The sequence below is a fragment of the Aotus nancymaae genome, unplaced genomic scaffold (genome assembly GCF_030222135.1).
Source record: "Aotus nancymaae isolate 86718 unplaced genomic scaffold, 86718_ANA_hifiasm-v0.15.2.pri h1tg000001l, whole genome shotgun sequence".
Lineage (NCBI taxonomy): Eukaryota > Metazoa > Chordata > Mammalia > Primates > Aotidae > Aotus > Aotus nancymaae.
In genome coordinates this window covers 9,277,585-9,293,461 of record NW_026988412.1, presented here as the reverse complement: position 1 = coordinate 9,293,461, position 15,877 = coordinate 9,277,585, and the positions used below count along the sequence as shown (strand labels likewise).

At 43.9% G+C, this 15,877-nt stretch overlaps 1 protein-coding gene across 4 annotated transcripts in view; it reads right to left on the bottom strand.

The window, feature by feature from the left end:
• Positions 1 to 5,946: 5,946 nt before the first annotated feature.
• KIF16B (kinesin family member 16B) overlaps positions 5,947 to 15,877 on the bottom strand; it is a 300,381-nt gene continuing 290,450 nt past the window's right edge. For all 4 annotated transcript variants that reach the window (XM_064377627.1, XM_064377706.1, XM_064377592.1 and 1 more), the window contains one exon: positions 5,947 to 7,249. In XM_064377627.1, coding sequence (XP_064233697.1) covers positions 7,091 to 7,249 — 159 coding nt within the window. In that variant the 3' untranslated portion in view covers positions 5,947 to 7,090. The remainder of the gene's footprint in view (positions 7,250 to 15,877) is intronic.

The following is a 15,877-nucleotide window of genomic DNA, read 5'->3' as shown; positions in this document are numbered from 1 at the left end:
CGTCTCCTGATCCAGATGTGGTAATCTGGTGAAGTCCAGCTCCTTGATGCCATCTGGGAGGCCTGATGGTTGGTTTCCTGAGAAAGGAACTCAGATAAGACAAATGTAACTTTCTCAAGTTTTAACTGTGGGAGGATCATTTTCTGTTTATTCAAAGAAAACATAAACATCAGTTCTATGGGACCATTGGGCCAGTTTCAGTATCAGCCTATCAGCCATGTGTTCCATAGAAACTGACCTGCTACTGCTTCACTGAACCACACACTCAGGGTGGCTGAGCTTTTGTGTTCTATTCCAGCAAAGGGGTTCTCTGTAAATGCAAGACATGGATTGAGCAACCCATTTCTGATGGCCCCACACAGACACATCATATTAACATGAATTTATAGGACATCCTGTTTAATCTAAAAATAATCTTTTCATTTATGGGTGAGGCAGAGATGATTATGTTGAGGCCCAGAAGGTACACAGATTATTTGATGCCTAGGCATCCCTGGGCTTAAGGACACAATGCTCCTGTGCAATCGCTGGTCTAAGCCATAAACTGAGCCCCATGGAAAGTACATAGCTTTGTCACAGCTGTGCCTGCATGGGGCTTTTTGTCTTCTGTTCACAAAGCAAGGATTAGGTAGGAGCCCAAAGACAGGACAGAAACTTTACTTGGGCCTGCTGGCTGCTGCACTACATAAGTTGGACACACTGTGGCTGGGCATCTGAGGGTGTGAGGAGATCATGCTTCTCCATGGCAAGAGGCTCTGAAATCTCAGAACTCCAGACACACCAAAGGTCAAAGGAAAAGGGCAGAACAGCCACCCCCTGCATGGCGCAGAACAGCATTCTCCACTCTGATCTTGTCCTTGTGTTGTTAATATTTATGTTGGAAGCCTGTTTTTCTTGCTATTACGGGTGAGTTTGAATGCTGAGTCTCGGTGGTCATGTGCCCTTATCTTTCCTTCTCTAGGAATATCCTGAAACAGTGGTAGCTGATGGGAAAACATAATACCCTTTACAAAACTCTGGTCAGCAAGCTTTCAGGTGCCCTTTAATCTGGCCTCTACCTGCCTCTCCAATCCCACCCTCTCCTGTCGGTCTCTTCATGTCATAGCCAGGGTGGGCGGTTTCCGCTGTGCAAGGTCTTTTCTCAATCTGGGGTGATGTCTCTGGCACTCACTTCTCGTCTCTTAGGTCTCAGCCCAAATGTGGCTTGCCAGGGAGCCTCTGAGCTTCCCAGACTAGACAGTTTCTCTAGCACCTGCTCCCTAGCATCCTTGACTTTTCTATCAAAACACGTATCACAATTTGCAGTCATACAGTTGTGCAATTATTAGTCCACATCTTGAGTGGAATGGGAGCTCCCAGAGGGAGAACCTGTGGCCATGATGCCCATGTTGCCCACCACTGTGTGTACAGCACTGGGCCCTGGGCCAGGATATAGAAGATGCTCATGAATGTGTGTTCGTTGACTGAACGGTGGATTGCAGGGCTCCGATGAGGAGCCAACTCTTCTCAAACAAGGAGTAAGAAGGACACAGCCAGCTTGCTGTGCATTCTCTGTGCCATGCTCCTTCTCAACTAGGTGGCCAGTGGATCTGCACGAACGGTCAGAGTTCCTTTCCCTCTTCCACTGCAGGAGGAGGGGCTGGGAGGCGTCCATGACACAGATCTACACAGGTGGCTTCAAGCAGGGCAAGCGTCCTCCATTCCTTATGAATTTTCTCAGGCCAACTTCAAATACCTTGGACATCTCACTGTCCTTGTCCCTGCCAGCCCCCAGCCCCCAAGGGGTACAGAGTGAGAGAGGGGCCATGGGGGTGGCAGGCAGGGAAGAATGGCACACTGTGTATGCTCATGAGATGAGGACCCATGCTGGGCAGCAGGCTTGAGCTGTGTGGGAGAGACCTTGGCTGGCACCAGTGTCTTCAGAGCAGAGCTGCACACATGGGCAACTCTTCCAATGCCCAACTCATCCAAGCTCTTTGGATAAGAAGTCTGAAGGAACACTCCATGCCCCAAACCCTCAAGGGAATGCTGTACTCTTTGACCAGAAATTCTTTGCTAAAAACAAGTACACACAGATGTGCTGAGAGACTGTTGCTCTCGGAGAAGGCACTGAAAACCCTTCATAAATGTAAACATAGCCTTTCCCATTCACTTGTAAGGGATAAGTAGCCAGTATTTTAATCACTCTGCAGCTGAAGACTTGCACCCCCTGTGGGTCAACTGTTCTTATGTCCTTGAAATCAAACTTCAAGTACTACACCAAAAAGCCATTTGTGATGGGAGCCCACCCCACTCCTTTCCCATGGCTTCTAGCTTGTTTTTAGGAGAAAAGCTAATGGAGTTTAGAATAATCAACCAAAGTGCAAATATTTTTTTAAAAACCCTTAATTACCACAATCTGGTGTTTCTTATTGTTCTCTGTGGTTCTTTTCTCTGGAGATAGTCCTGGCAGCTTTGACAAAGCAGTTGTAGCCAGCCCTCCTTCCTTCCTTCTGCAAGAGTGGGAAGGAACGCTGGAGTCGCAGGAATAGCAAACCCCGAGGCTGTTCTCCAGTGAGATGCTCTCAGGCACAACCGTAAGTGCTACTGGAAAGACACAAACACTTCTGCAAATATTAATTGTAGAAGAGAATTTGAGGAAATGAATTCTGTTTTCAGGCAATGATCTTTAATTATATTTTACACATCCCCCCACCCCCACCAACCCCCACTGGATTTAAACTCTAGAGAAAGGCTTCCCTCTTTCTGGTGATACGTCTTGATGCTACCAAACCATTTCCTATGTTTTAATCTTATGGAACTTTTTGCATTTTCCTTTATGCATTTCCCATTTTGTACCTCGTGCACTTCCCCATCTTCAGTGCTTAGAGAAAGATGGCTTGTCCACCTTTTTGCAAATATATCCATTTGTCTCTCTCTGAATGGGCAAGAATCTGCCTTTCCAGCCATGAAGAGGGGCAAAACCAAGTCAATAAACTTCAAATTCCCAGTGTTAAAGGTAAGCCTTAGGAAAAACCCTCATTATTTCCTTTTCAAATAAAAGAGTATATTTCAAATGAGGATAGTCAAAGAAAGGATGTTTTGCAATTAGTCAATTTCGCAAGAGACACTCAGGAGAGTTTTCTAGAAAGGCATGGGGTAACCTTGGAAGATGTACCAGAGCCTAGTGCCCGGAGTTCCAGGATCATAAGTGCATGAATGTGCTATTTGCAGGTAACAAGGATGAACTCACATCCTCCAGCTCCTTCAGTTCAGTCAACTGCCTTTTTGTCCCTTCTACCATTTTAAAGTTTAACAGTGTTCTACTGGATCCCAAATCGTCATTCTCAGGGGAACACCCTGGGCAACACTGACAACACCCCCTAACTCAAAGCTACCACTACAGGTCAGTTTGAAATAGGATGCTTCAGAAATCTGTAATAATGGATGATTTTTTTTTCAATTTGGAAATAATTCCCTAGGTGCAAAGTTCAAAATTGAGTACTACAAAATCATTTCCCATCCAATGAATTGTCATCAGCAAAAGCAGTCTCAGAAAAACAAAAACAAATAACAAACAAAACCCAAAAACCAAGAAAGTCAACAGCCAGGTCTTCTCGTATGTGAAAAGAGTCTGTTTTGGAAAGGAGGAATATACAAGGTTTAACTTGTCAAGAATGAGTCTCCGCAGAGTAATGGTCTTTAATTAGTTTTCCCAAAATATAAATCACCTGTCATGATAAGCGGAGTAAAACTAAAGCAGTTAATTTTGCCATCTCACTGTCCTTGTCCCTCCCAGCTCCCAGCTAATTTTGCCATGAATTTATTTTGCCTAACTTTTCTACTCCCCTTCTTCTATTTAACATAAAAAAGAAAGACCGTTCAGATAAAACTGGATCTGAACCCCTCCTATAGGTGTGTAAACTTAAGGGAGGAGCAGGGTCTCCTGTGGCAGAGGTGTTCAACTGTCAACTAATGACACCTCAAGGCAACATTTTAATCAAGGCAACATTTTAGGCATTTATAAACGAGAGTGTACTTGAAAACCTAATGCTACTGTTTGAAGCATGTCAGGCCTGAATTGCTATGCACATTCTCTCTGAGGGGGCGAGGCAAGCCTTGTGGCAGGCTCAGAATATTGGTAAGGAGCCATATCCCCTTAGCACACAGCTCCCCATCTCTGAGTGCCCACCTGAGGAAGTGGGGTCTCGCGGTTATGTGCTGCAGGAGATGTGTCCAGAAAAAAAAAAATCGTGTCTTTAAAATTCAATCTAGAACACCAACGTGACCTGCACCACAGCTGCTCCCCGAGGGGCCTCCGCCGTGAAAGCTTTTGGCTGCTTCTGCCCAGACTTGCACACGTAGGCTGCCTATGGCTCTGAGTAGATCAGGGACCAAATTGGGCCAAAATGCTCTTTCTGCATAAAAATGTAAATACAAGTGGCTCTGGGGTGGGATACCCTGTTTGTGTATGTATCTTCAAGGCATTCTCCTATTATAAGCCGTAGAATCTTCTAGATGCCAGTCCTTGGGGAAGCCGGTATGACTCTGTTACTCTCTATTCATACGCCAAAATTAATCACAGGGTCAAATCTGAATCTTTCTAACTCAGCAATAGCAAGGTCTGAGTGGGAACTGGGCGGAAGATTACCATACCAGTGATTATAAACAAATGTGGTACACATATTCATCATGCAAGCAAGACCTAGGAGGGAATGCCAAAACTACTTAAATAAAAAATTCTGTTTAAATTCCTTAGATTTGTCCAACTGACTGAAAAACTATTTATGTTCATGGCACTCAATCTGAATTGCCTAAAGTGGTCAGCTTGGCATTACTTTGTTATTTGATGGCTTCAAAGTAATAAAATCTCCATTTGCTAATTTTCTTTTACTCTTTTAAATTAGTCCAAATCAATGGAGTTTCCATTTGTTATCCTAACTCTGTCATTTGTCTTATCTTCACTCCAGAAAGGAATTCTGTTATTTGTTTAGATGTGACTTTTCATTTGCTTTTCAGCTTTCCCTCATGTTTTATTCAGAACCAGCTGCCTTTAAATCAGATTGGAAGAATGTACTTCACGTCCACACACAGGGCCTGTAATGAGTCCGAATGAAATGGCTTATTCCTCTGCTGTAACAATGGGCTGGAATGAAACTCCAGAGACCATCCAGGGCCACAGCTTCATTTTCAGACGGGGAGACTGAGGCCTAGAGAGGCAAAACGACTTCCATGTTAGAGCCGGCTTTAGCCAGAGCTTGCTATTAGTACTCAAACTCTAGACTCAACTGTCGTTAAAGTGAGGATTAGAAGGATCTTCTGATTCCTGCACTTCTTACAAACATATGTCTATTTATTCTTGCCAAGCCATTGTGTGATTTTAACAAAATGCTTGCCAGGAGCCTAGTCTCCAAAACCGGCCTCAAAGGCCAAGAGATGGATTATCTGGTCAGTTTGAAGAAAAACCATTTAGTTTACTCAGCAAATGAGGGATAGTGCTTAAGACTCCTCTTAAATAAATGACCTATGGTTAATTATTATCTACTCAGCTCTTATCCCTTAATCTCTAGTTTGAAATTATCTGGTTGTAATTGCTCCTAAACCTATGGCTGTAATCACAACTGCAGACAAAAGCAGGTCCTTCTGCAGCAAAAATATCACTTTTTTCACATTAAACTATGATATTTAATTAGTGCAATAGTTTTCCTCCGTATAGGGATAACTGCATGTTTACACATATTTTTTAGGGTTGGAGAACTTTGTTGTGAAGGCATACTCTAGAAGTCTGAATGCAAACAGGTTCTGTTAACCATTCCTTTATGACTTCAGTCATTATTATCACTGCATCTTCTGTAACACAAATGCTAAGTTATACATTATGTATCTTTCCAAGCACATTAGATCAAAGTTTAAACAGACTAGTATGAATGATCATGTCACAGACTTAAAATAAACTGAGCTACAGGGTAGATGCCATAACTTCATTTAATATTGATAGCAGCTCAATTTAAATTTTGAAAAAGCAAATACATTTAACGAAATTTGGTATGATTACATATTTTGATGGAACTATTGTACAGAATGTGTACATATGTAAATCTACAGACAGAATTATATACATTTGAGTACATCCCACATACATACTTTTCCATTCACATTTTTTGTCTTTAGTAAAACAAAGCACTTTTACTGTAGACAGAAGTGCAATGCTACATTAAGTCCTGAGTAATTTAAGGTAGCATCAATAAACTGCTATATTCTAGTTTTCCAGCTAAAGATCCAGTAGATTCTGTAACAAAAAAAATGTGAATGAAATAATACTTAAAATTATGCCTTTAGCTTTGAGTTCATTTTGTGTTTAGCAGAAAAAGCTCCAGAATGCACAGTAGTAGCCATTTAGATTTGGGAGAACGTTCTTGAATATTCAAGGTTAAATAAATATCCTATTTGTAGGGATTTATAGAAATTTTAAGTGATGTTGTCTACGTCCAATTTGTCAAGCATGGAAGACTCTGGTCATGATTGGATCAAAAATCCCTTTTGCAGAATATGAAATTCTGTGTAAACATCAGTGTTTAGGTTTTATATAAAACTTCTGATTCAAATGAGGGAAAAAAAAATACAATAAAATAATTTAAAATGCTTTTCTTGGAATACAGCCAGCCACATGGAAGGAATATAAAAAATATGAGTACATTTTCGTGAGACAGGAAACCAGATGGAAGTCATTTAAGGGTGGTCTGACAAGCCACCCATTTTGGGAGGTCCCAGGCTGGCTTGGCTCAGGGAGCCCACGATGGCCAAGCCATCTATCTTGCCACAGGGGACGAAGTTCGCTGTGCAGTGAGAAGGAAGCTCTGTAGGAAAAGGCCACGTTCAACCGCAATGGAATAGTAACGAATGCCTGTCAGGGTCACATCAGCAGGCAAAGCATCCCATCCCCAAACTCAGGCACTAGATATGAAAATGAGAGGTGGCCCGGGCCTGCTGCTGCACGTCTGCCTTCAGCAGGAGGAGGCAGACCCGGATCCTCGCATGGGGAGCTGCCCTGCATCGGAGCCTGCTTCGATGAGAAGGCACTGCTTTGGGGGTTCCTCTGTCAACCCTGGCTCTACCCCGTCCCGTGGCTGCTGTAGTCAAAGACACCTTTCTTGAAGAATGGTGAAAACTCACAAATCGTATGTTTCGAGAGAGTCAGCCCCACTTTGTTGATGTGGAGGGGAGATGTTGCGGACTGGAGCATCATGCTGAAAAAGTCCCTGAGGTATTTCTGTGGAAAAGACAAGAGTTAAGAACACAGTCAATTGGGAAGCCAAGGCGGGTGGATCGCTTGAGCTCAGGAGTTTGTGACCAGTCCAGGCAACATGGAGAAACCTCATCTCTACAAATAATATAGAAATTAGCCGGCACGGTGGTACACTGAGGTGGGAGGATCACTTGAGCCCAGGAGGTTGAGGCTGCAGTGAGCTGTGATTGTGCCACTGCACTCCTGCCTGGGTGATAGAGCAAGACCCTGTCCCAATCAATCATTCATTCACTCAATCAATAAAAAAGAACACAGTCAAGATATTATTGGATGGAGTAGAGGAGAAGAAATGTCCAGAAACAACTTCCCATATACCTGGAAAGTGCTATCATTGGCATTAAAGCCAGAGAGTGAGGAACGTCCTCCACTGTCTCAGCTATCATCAGACCAACCAGAGAAGACGGAGTCACAAAACACATATGCACAGGAGAAATATCTTTGGCTCAGCACTGATTGCGGATTCAGGGCAGCGCTGCCTCAGGTCTACGGCAGACAATGCCCAGGGAAATACCAAGGGTGCCAGGCACGGGGGATGTGCCTCTCAGCCACAGTGTCACTAATTCATCTCTTATTTAACAAAGTCATTTCCCTGTCCCCTGCCACCCCCCGCCAAGTTACTCATTAAATAGAAAGGCGATTAAAAGGAAAAAAAAAAGGGCTGGCCACCTGTACAAGGTTAAATGTGCTGCTTATTAGTATTTTGAAACTGCATGGTCAGGATCTGCTTTGAATCCTTCTTATAAAATAAAGGGAAAGAAATACTGGGGACAAGAGGGTCAGTTCCAAGCACTGAAATTTACAGATCTTTTTGCAAATCCTATAATCATCAACAAAAAGGAATCCTTACTAAGATTGATTGCTGCAGACCCCTGCTGCACATGTTTGTTGCAACATTATCTGCCGCTTTTGGCACTGAGAAAGCAAAGCATGTGTGAGACTAGGCCCTGGGAACTGGGGATAAAATCAGACGTGGGAGCTGGAGGGATGTGTTAAAGGAAAAGAGGGCACACAAGAATAGTCAATATATTTTAGGCCAGGCAAATCTCACCTATAATAGAAAACGGGCTGGAGGGAAGGAGTTAGACCCAAGCCTTTATTATCGGCTCAGTGTGCTTAAAAAACACAAACAACCCTGGCACAATCTTAGGAATTAAACATAATAATTCTGGACTCTGCGTAACAACAACAACAAAATCTAAGTAACGCGGCCTAAGCCTGGAGCAGTAGTTCCCAAAAAGGGGCACTTCTGCCCCACAGGGTGTTCAGCAGTGTTTGTGACAGTGCTGAGTGTCACATGGGTGTGCGCAGGCAGTGCAACTGGTGGATGCTGGCCAGGGAGGCTGCTAACATCCTCCAACCCACGGGACAGCCCCTCTGACAAAGAATTATCGGTCAAAATGTCAACAACGCCACAGCTGAGAAGAGGAAGTAGAATTTAGCTACCTCCATGAATTGCCAACCTGAAATTTCTGAAAGGAGACATTCTACTCAAGGAGAATTTGTTAATTCTCCTTCAAAATATTAACAAGGACTACTAACAACAAAACTTGTAAAATAACTTAAAGTTTCTAAAAATCTTCTAATCCAATGTTTTACACTTAATGGAAGTAAAACCGATGCATGATAAACTGTACATATATATATATTTTTAGACGCAGCCTCGCTCTGTTTCCCAGGCTAGAGTGCAGTGGCGTGATATCGGCTCACTGCAATCTCTGTCTCCTGTGTTCAAGCAATTCTCCTGCTTCAGCCTTCTGAGTAGCTAGGACTACAGGCATGTGCCACCATGCCTGGCTAATTTTTTTCTTTTTTTGTATTTTTAGTACAGATGGGGTTTCACCATATTGGTCAGGCTGGTCTTGAGCTCCTGACCTCAAATGATCCGGCTGCCTTGGCCTCCCAAAATGCTGGGTTACAGGCATGAGCCACCGTGCCCAGCCAGATAAACTGTATGTTCTTTAAATGTATAACTTCATGAGTGCTGACTCGTGTGAAACCACCATCAAATCAAGATAAACATTTGCACCCCCTTCAAAAGTTTCACCTAACTTTATGCTATCCTTACACTTTGCCTGGAATCACATCTTCTTCTGGTATCACCCAGTTCCTGGTAAGGAAGCTATTGCCGGGAAAGGTGAGCAAGGCTAACAATCTAGAGAGAAGACTTGAAAGCAAGTGTTCTCAACTCAGACGCTTTTTCTTGTTCAGTATCCCTGACTGACTGGTCTCATGGTACCCTCTCAGAAAACGATCCTGAAATTGAAATTAGGTGTAGGTAAGAAGTCACGAAAATCAACTGCTGAAAAATGAGGATCTTAATCTTAGTACTTATTTTCCTCAGAGAGGCCAACAGAGACTTGACTTCCACTTTTCTGGGGGAAGGGACTCTGAGAATATCAACTTCAAAGGGACTTGAATTGCATCAAACAGGGTAACCAGTATATATCGTAGACTACACTCAACCAGCCAACGCTCGTGAGGAAACACATGTGCACAACTGATTGTTGGGGGAAGATCAAGGGTGAGATGATTTAGACAATGGGAGACGCAGAGCTTGCTGACTTGTGCTTGGAGCTGCTACTCCTTTCACGTTTAATGCAGGGATAGAGCAAGGCTCGCTGCAAAGGCATCGTCTCAGGTAGCTCCTGTGGGATCCGGCTTCGGGTCTCCCACAGGCTGCACTGACAGGCAGACTGATGTTTACAACAAAGTTGCCTTCAAGATGAACTCTGACAGACTGGAAGGCAATTTAAATCTGGGAGCAGATGTTATACCAGCATTTGTCATAATTAGTACACAAAGTAGCGTCCCTTTAAAGGGCCAATAAAACCCAACGGGTACAATGAGAAGTGAAAGTTAAAAATATAAATGAAAGGAAAAGAGGAAGTATTGGAGACACCCTCCCTGCCAGAGCACCACCATAAAAAGAGAACAATACATCAACTGCCAGGTAATGTCTTTTTCTTTAAGTAAACTCATTAGTGTAGTTTGATAAAAACTCCAGATAGAGTGATCTGATTTGACTAATCCTAAACATTACAGAAGAGTTTTCTCTTTGCAAAACAAATTTCTGCTTAAGGAGAATTAGGCAGCTTTCGCTTCCTTTACAAAGCCTGCTTCCTTGGAGCAAAGAAATGATTTAATTAGGAAGCGTTCTCAAAGTGCCCTAAAGTCTGCTGGGGTGAGGCATGACCTTGGGTGGCCACGTGCAGAGCCACATGCTTAAAATGGGCTGAACAAATTCTGACGAATGAAAAGTCCACACAACTGGGGCTACAGCTGGGCACACAAGATAGAACTAAAATTCTAGAAGGTTCTTAAGGTCACAGACAGTATCTCATTCTTCTCTGAAGCCCCCTATCATCCCTGGAACATCGCCAAGCTTAGGAAAAGTGCTGAGAAGAAACCTTGCTGATTTTAGTTAGTTATCTTTTCTGAATTGAAGTATATGCACAGAAAACCACACACCACAAGTATACAGTTGAACACATTTTCAGAAATTAATATATCTATGCGATCACCATCTAGATATAAATAATACAACACTTCCAGCTTGCAGGCAGCCCTCCTCATACTCCCTCCTGCAGTAAGAATCATCCCTCAAGGGCGACCGCTTTTCTGATTTCTAGATTTGATTTGCCAGTTTTTGAACTTCAGGTGAGTGGAATCGTTTGGGATACACGCTTGTGTCTGGCTTCCTCGGCTTCATGCCACGTCTGTGAGATTCAGCCCTCCTGTGTGCACAGCTGTGGTCTGCTCCGTGCCAGCACTGTATGGTATTTCATATCTGAACACAACCACTGATTAGCTTTAACACTGGGATAAGCGTTGGTCCTTTGGTCCTTTAGTCTGAACTCTTCTTCACTCATGAAATCTACCTCCCAATATTACTGGTGTTTGATGAGTCAAGTTTATCACTAGCCTTCCAATAAAGAAGTTTCCCGTGGAGATTTACACTCAAATCTACGCTTAGCCAGTGCACTACAACTCTGCTGTACATACTTACCTAGCAACACAGATTCGTATTAGTAATTTTTATTGCCTGTCTCACAGTGTTTTCCACAGCATCTGTGGCTGGACGGAGAAAATGAAAATGCCCCTGTCAAAGCGATCCCTTGTCATTGACCCAAAAGTCACCCTAGCCCTCCCAGGATGTAAAAAATAAGTCCAGGTGTTAAGCTATATCTCCCCAGGTCAGCACACTTTATAAAAGAGCGCTGCAAAAATTGAAGGATATTAGGAGTTTAAGTGACTTATCCAGGTCAGAAGGGCAAAGTGGCAAAAAGATTCGTGAAGTCCAATATCTAATTTGTTTCTGACTTTCACAGGACATTTTCTCCATTATAAAAAGAAATAAAAGCAGGCATATTTAAATCTCTAGCACGTCAGGGACCACAGAAGGCCTGCACTTCTTACTTGGTAGACAGTGACACACCTGAGTCTTCGCTTTGTCAAATGCCCTGCATCAGGGCCACTGAGAACAGCAAAAGCACCCCCTAGGGTTGCACAACATTACGGCCCTGACTCGGATAGTTGGAGGAGGAAAGTCAGATTAAACGAAATCTTCTTTCAATACGATTGCAAACCAGAACTGAGATGGGATGGCGGAGCCAGAGGGGGCCTTGGAGAGGGTCTGTCTGACAGTGAGTGATCAAGCGAAAGAGAAGAGGCTGGGAAAGGGGCCCACAGAGAGAGAGAGGGGGCTGTCTAGGGGAGGACAAGAGGAAAAGGGCTGGGATGGGGGGAAGGACAAAAGAGGCGGAAAAAAAAGGAAGGAAGCACGACAACTTTGGAGACAGGCACCCATGATTTATTTGTTTACCAAGCTGGCAAAAAGAATTTAAGAATAATAAGAAACATATCAGACATCTATCTAGGTTATTTACTTTTTGTGACTTGGACCAACACTGAAGTATAAATAAGGTGTTTTCTTATCAATACTTTCAGAAAATCAAATTTAGATGGCTAATCTTTACGGCATATTTCAGTGCTGACACAGAGTACATTGATTTCATGAACTGCCTTTCTTCCACAGGTTTTGGGCATATTTTATTGCTCAAGGGCAGTGAGCAGGTGGTACAGGAAAGTGGGAGACATGGACCCCCATGGGTCTGTTGCAAAGGGAGTGTGACCTTGGCACATGATTCCCCGCAAAACAGACACAAAAACTGTACAGGACTATGAGCTTTTAAAGTGGAAGCCAGAAGACATGAGCAGAAGGGTGAGGGATGTGCTGGTATCATAGACACCCCAGACTCAGGCTCCTGGCCGCCACCCACAGTGCCCACCATCCCCCACTTCCCAGTCGGGTCCCCTCTGCTGAGCCGTGGTCTGTCACCAGGCAAGTCTGTCTATACTGGGCATCTTAGCTGCTTGGATCAGATGCACTGACTTTCCCAGGCCTGACGATGCTTTTGTGGAGACCAGTGGGCACTGGTTCTCCAGAGGTGTAGACACCTTACAGCCAAAGAGCTAATCAAGCTACTAGCACTGGAGTCTTCTGGAACCTAGGGTCCTTTGGGGGATACCTCTTCCAGGTTGTGTAGCTGCCGTTATGGAGCATTTTCGAGAGTTTGAGAAATTCAGGAAAGCTAGGCAGGCTCAGGAGAACCTTTGGTCTCTATCCATTCCCAAGGCTGGGAGTTAATGATTCCATCTGTTTAGTGGTAACAGTCATTTTCTACTGTTTACAATCAAGTTAACTAACAATAATCTCACAGTGCTGGCAGGGGACAGACAGGGGGCAGGAATCAGAAGAAACCTTCCTTGTAGACTACAAACAAGCTCCTCCAGAGCTACTCTGTGGTCAGATGGAGGCATCTGCCTATCACGCTGTTCTCTTAGGAGGAGGTTGATCCTAGGAGTCCAGAGAATCACATTTCAGATACGTCAGAGTATCCCAGTGGTCCATCCATAGCTAGGCATGAAGCTGGAAGACTCCTGCCCCAGACCCTGATCTACACATAGACCAATCTTTAAGTTTCCAATACCATTTGAAAACACAACAACTAAACATTATCAATCTTTTGAACCAAAACACAGGCTAAGATGGTCTACTGGCTGTGTTAATGAGTTCTGAAAGGCAAAATGCACTCCCTACAGCAATACAGAGTAATTTAGCAAGAATTTAGTCCATTATATTAGAGCTTAAGCGTGGCACCTCAATTAGTTTATGCGTCAGGAAAAACAATGAAAATATAATATGCTGCTACATGCTATTCCACTTAGACATTCTTGAAGAAGGTCATTTTATTAGTATGATTCATGTGTGACCTACAATACAATTTCAGTCTGAGCTCTGCCTGAAAAGAAACATACTTTGAAGTTACTGGAAAAATGTGGGCAAAACCTGGCCTTTAGACAGTTTCTTTTGGGTTTTTCTTTTGAACTCTAAATCTTCAGGGTAAAATGCTAGTCTGCTCATAGAAACTGACCATGGATTTCATAGTCCTTCCTGGCAAGAACCTGTAAAGTCAGCAGGGCATTGCATGGTGTGGCTTCCCCACTCTTACCCCCATTCCCTTTTAGGCCTGAGACCTTGAAAGAAGGTAAGATTTTAGACCAGGGGATGGAGGGAAGGAGGGGTGGTGTCCAAGCTCAGCTAACTGTGTGAACGAGAGAGCAAGGCCACGGCAAGCCTGTGCAGGGATCTCGGTGGGGAACAGCAGGATGTGAGGCAGACTGCAGACGGCCTTGAATCTGGATTCAGGACTGTGGGCACTTCATGCAAAGCAGTTTCCAGCTCATGAGTTCACATGAGCCCCTAAGACACCCTTAGGAGAGGGACAGGTATGGACGTCCTTGTTTACAGATAAAGTAACTGAGATCCCAAGGGGCAGTGACTTGGCCGAGGTCAATAACAGGTCATTCGAGGTTGACAAAGTGACTCGCTCTTCAAATGTAGGAGAAAGCCACTATGGCCTAATTTAAATCCAAGGTTCAAGCCCGTAAGCTTGAAATGTAACATGGACTTACTTTGGGGCTGTCCATACTATGCTCATGCAGCCTCCCAGAATTTTCCCTGAATTTCAGTCAACTGCTGTGTGTGTGTGTGTGTGTGTGTGTGTGTGTGTGTGTGTGTGTGTGTGTGTATGTGTAGAAGATGCAAGAATGAGAATTTGGACTTTTAGAAGCCTTTGAAAGACCTCAGCCTCTTTATCTCTTGGCTCTCTGCCTTCTATTTTAATTAGCAGGGAGATAAAATTGTGAGCATTTTATGTTATTAAAGTTTCTGTTTTAATAGGGCTCATCACTATAACTGCAGTCTATTGCTTATTTCATGTGCAATACATCACCCCAGCCATGTCATTCTAATGATTTTTCCAGCCATCTCATTGTTGTGAGGCCCTCTTTATTTTACAAAATTTTAACATAAATCTATAATTTAATTTACAGTTATTGAAATTATTAAAATTGAAATGTCCTTTAAAAATGCAATGGAGCTTAATCTGCCTTCCCATGGTGACATATTAACAGGGAAGGGAGTTCAATGGCATTCCTCACTCTCAGAAGTCATTAACCATGGTGGCAGCTTAAAGACAAGTATCAGTCTAGTAAGACTTAGAGGTCTCATTTAACTTGCAGCACTTGGAAAATTCATCATTCACTGATGGGCCCGGAAGATGGATCAGGCCTGAATAGAGCTACCCAGGGATGCTTCTAGACGTGAGAGAGTTCTGGTCACCCATGGCCATGTATCATGAATCGACCCAGTGGGGTCAATATGATTCATCCAGTCAAGTCTTCCCAATTCTAAACTCCCATAAATTCAAGTCTAAATACCTCTTTTTGGCTTTTCAGAAGCCTAAAGTTTGTCTACACTGGATCAAATAGGCTGGGTTCCCTTCCCAACATGCTCCCAAATGTGCTCCACACTCCAGAGAAATCAGGACTGCTTGGTTTGGGTGACTCATTCATCCAGCGCAGTCACTGCACACCTGCTCTCCAAGAAGCAGTAAGCCCGGCCTGGGTATCGAGCTGAATGAAACAGACACGGTGCCTCCCCTCACAGGCGCATGCTGGCTGGCACCATCGTCCACTGCTCAGAGCCTCTCCTTGTTCCCATGGGCGCTTTGCTCCCATCATCTAGATCCTTCTCCATCTTCCAAGGACCGGCTCAAGATGTGTTCTCTGTTGACTCCCTTCTCTTCGTATTTCATTCATGCACCCAAAAATTACTTACCGAGAGCTTTCTACACACCAGTGCTAAGCTGGCTGCTGGGCATTCTTTTTTGAGACTCTGTTGCCCAGGTTGGAGTATGATCTCAGCTCACTGCAACCTCTGCCTTCCAGGTTCAAGCGATTCTCCTTCCTCAGCCTCCCAAGTAGCTGAGGCTACAGGCATGCATCACCATGCCCGGTTAATTTTTATATTTTTAGTAGAGACTGGGTGTCATCATGTTCATCAGGGTGGCCTCAAACTCCTGACCTCAGGTGATCCGCCTGCCTTGGCCTCCCAAAGTGCTGGGCTTACAGGTGTGAGCCACCGCACCTGGTGGTGCTGGGCATTCAACAGTGAATACTAATCAGTTTTTGTGCCAAGTAACACGGTCCTGCCTGCCTGGGAGACAAACAGGTGAAGCAGTAATTACA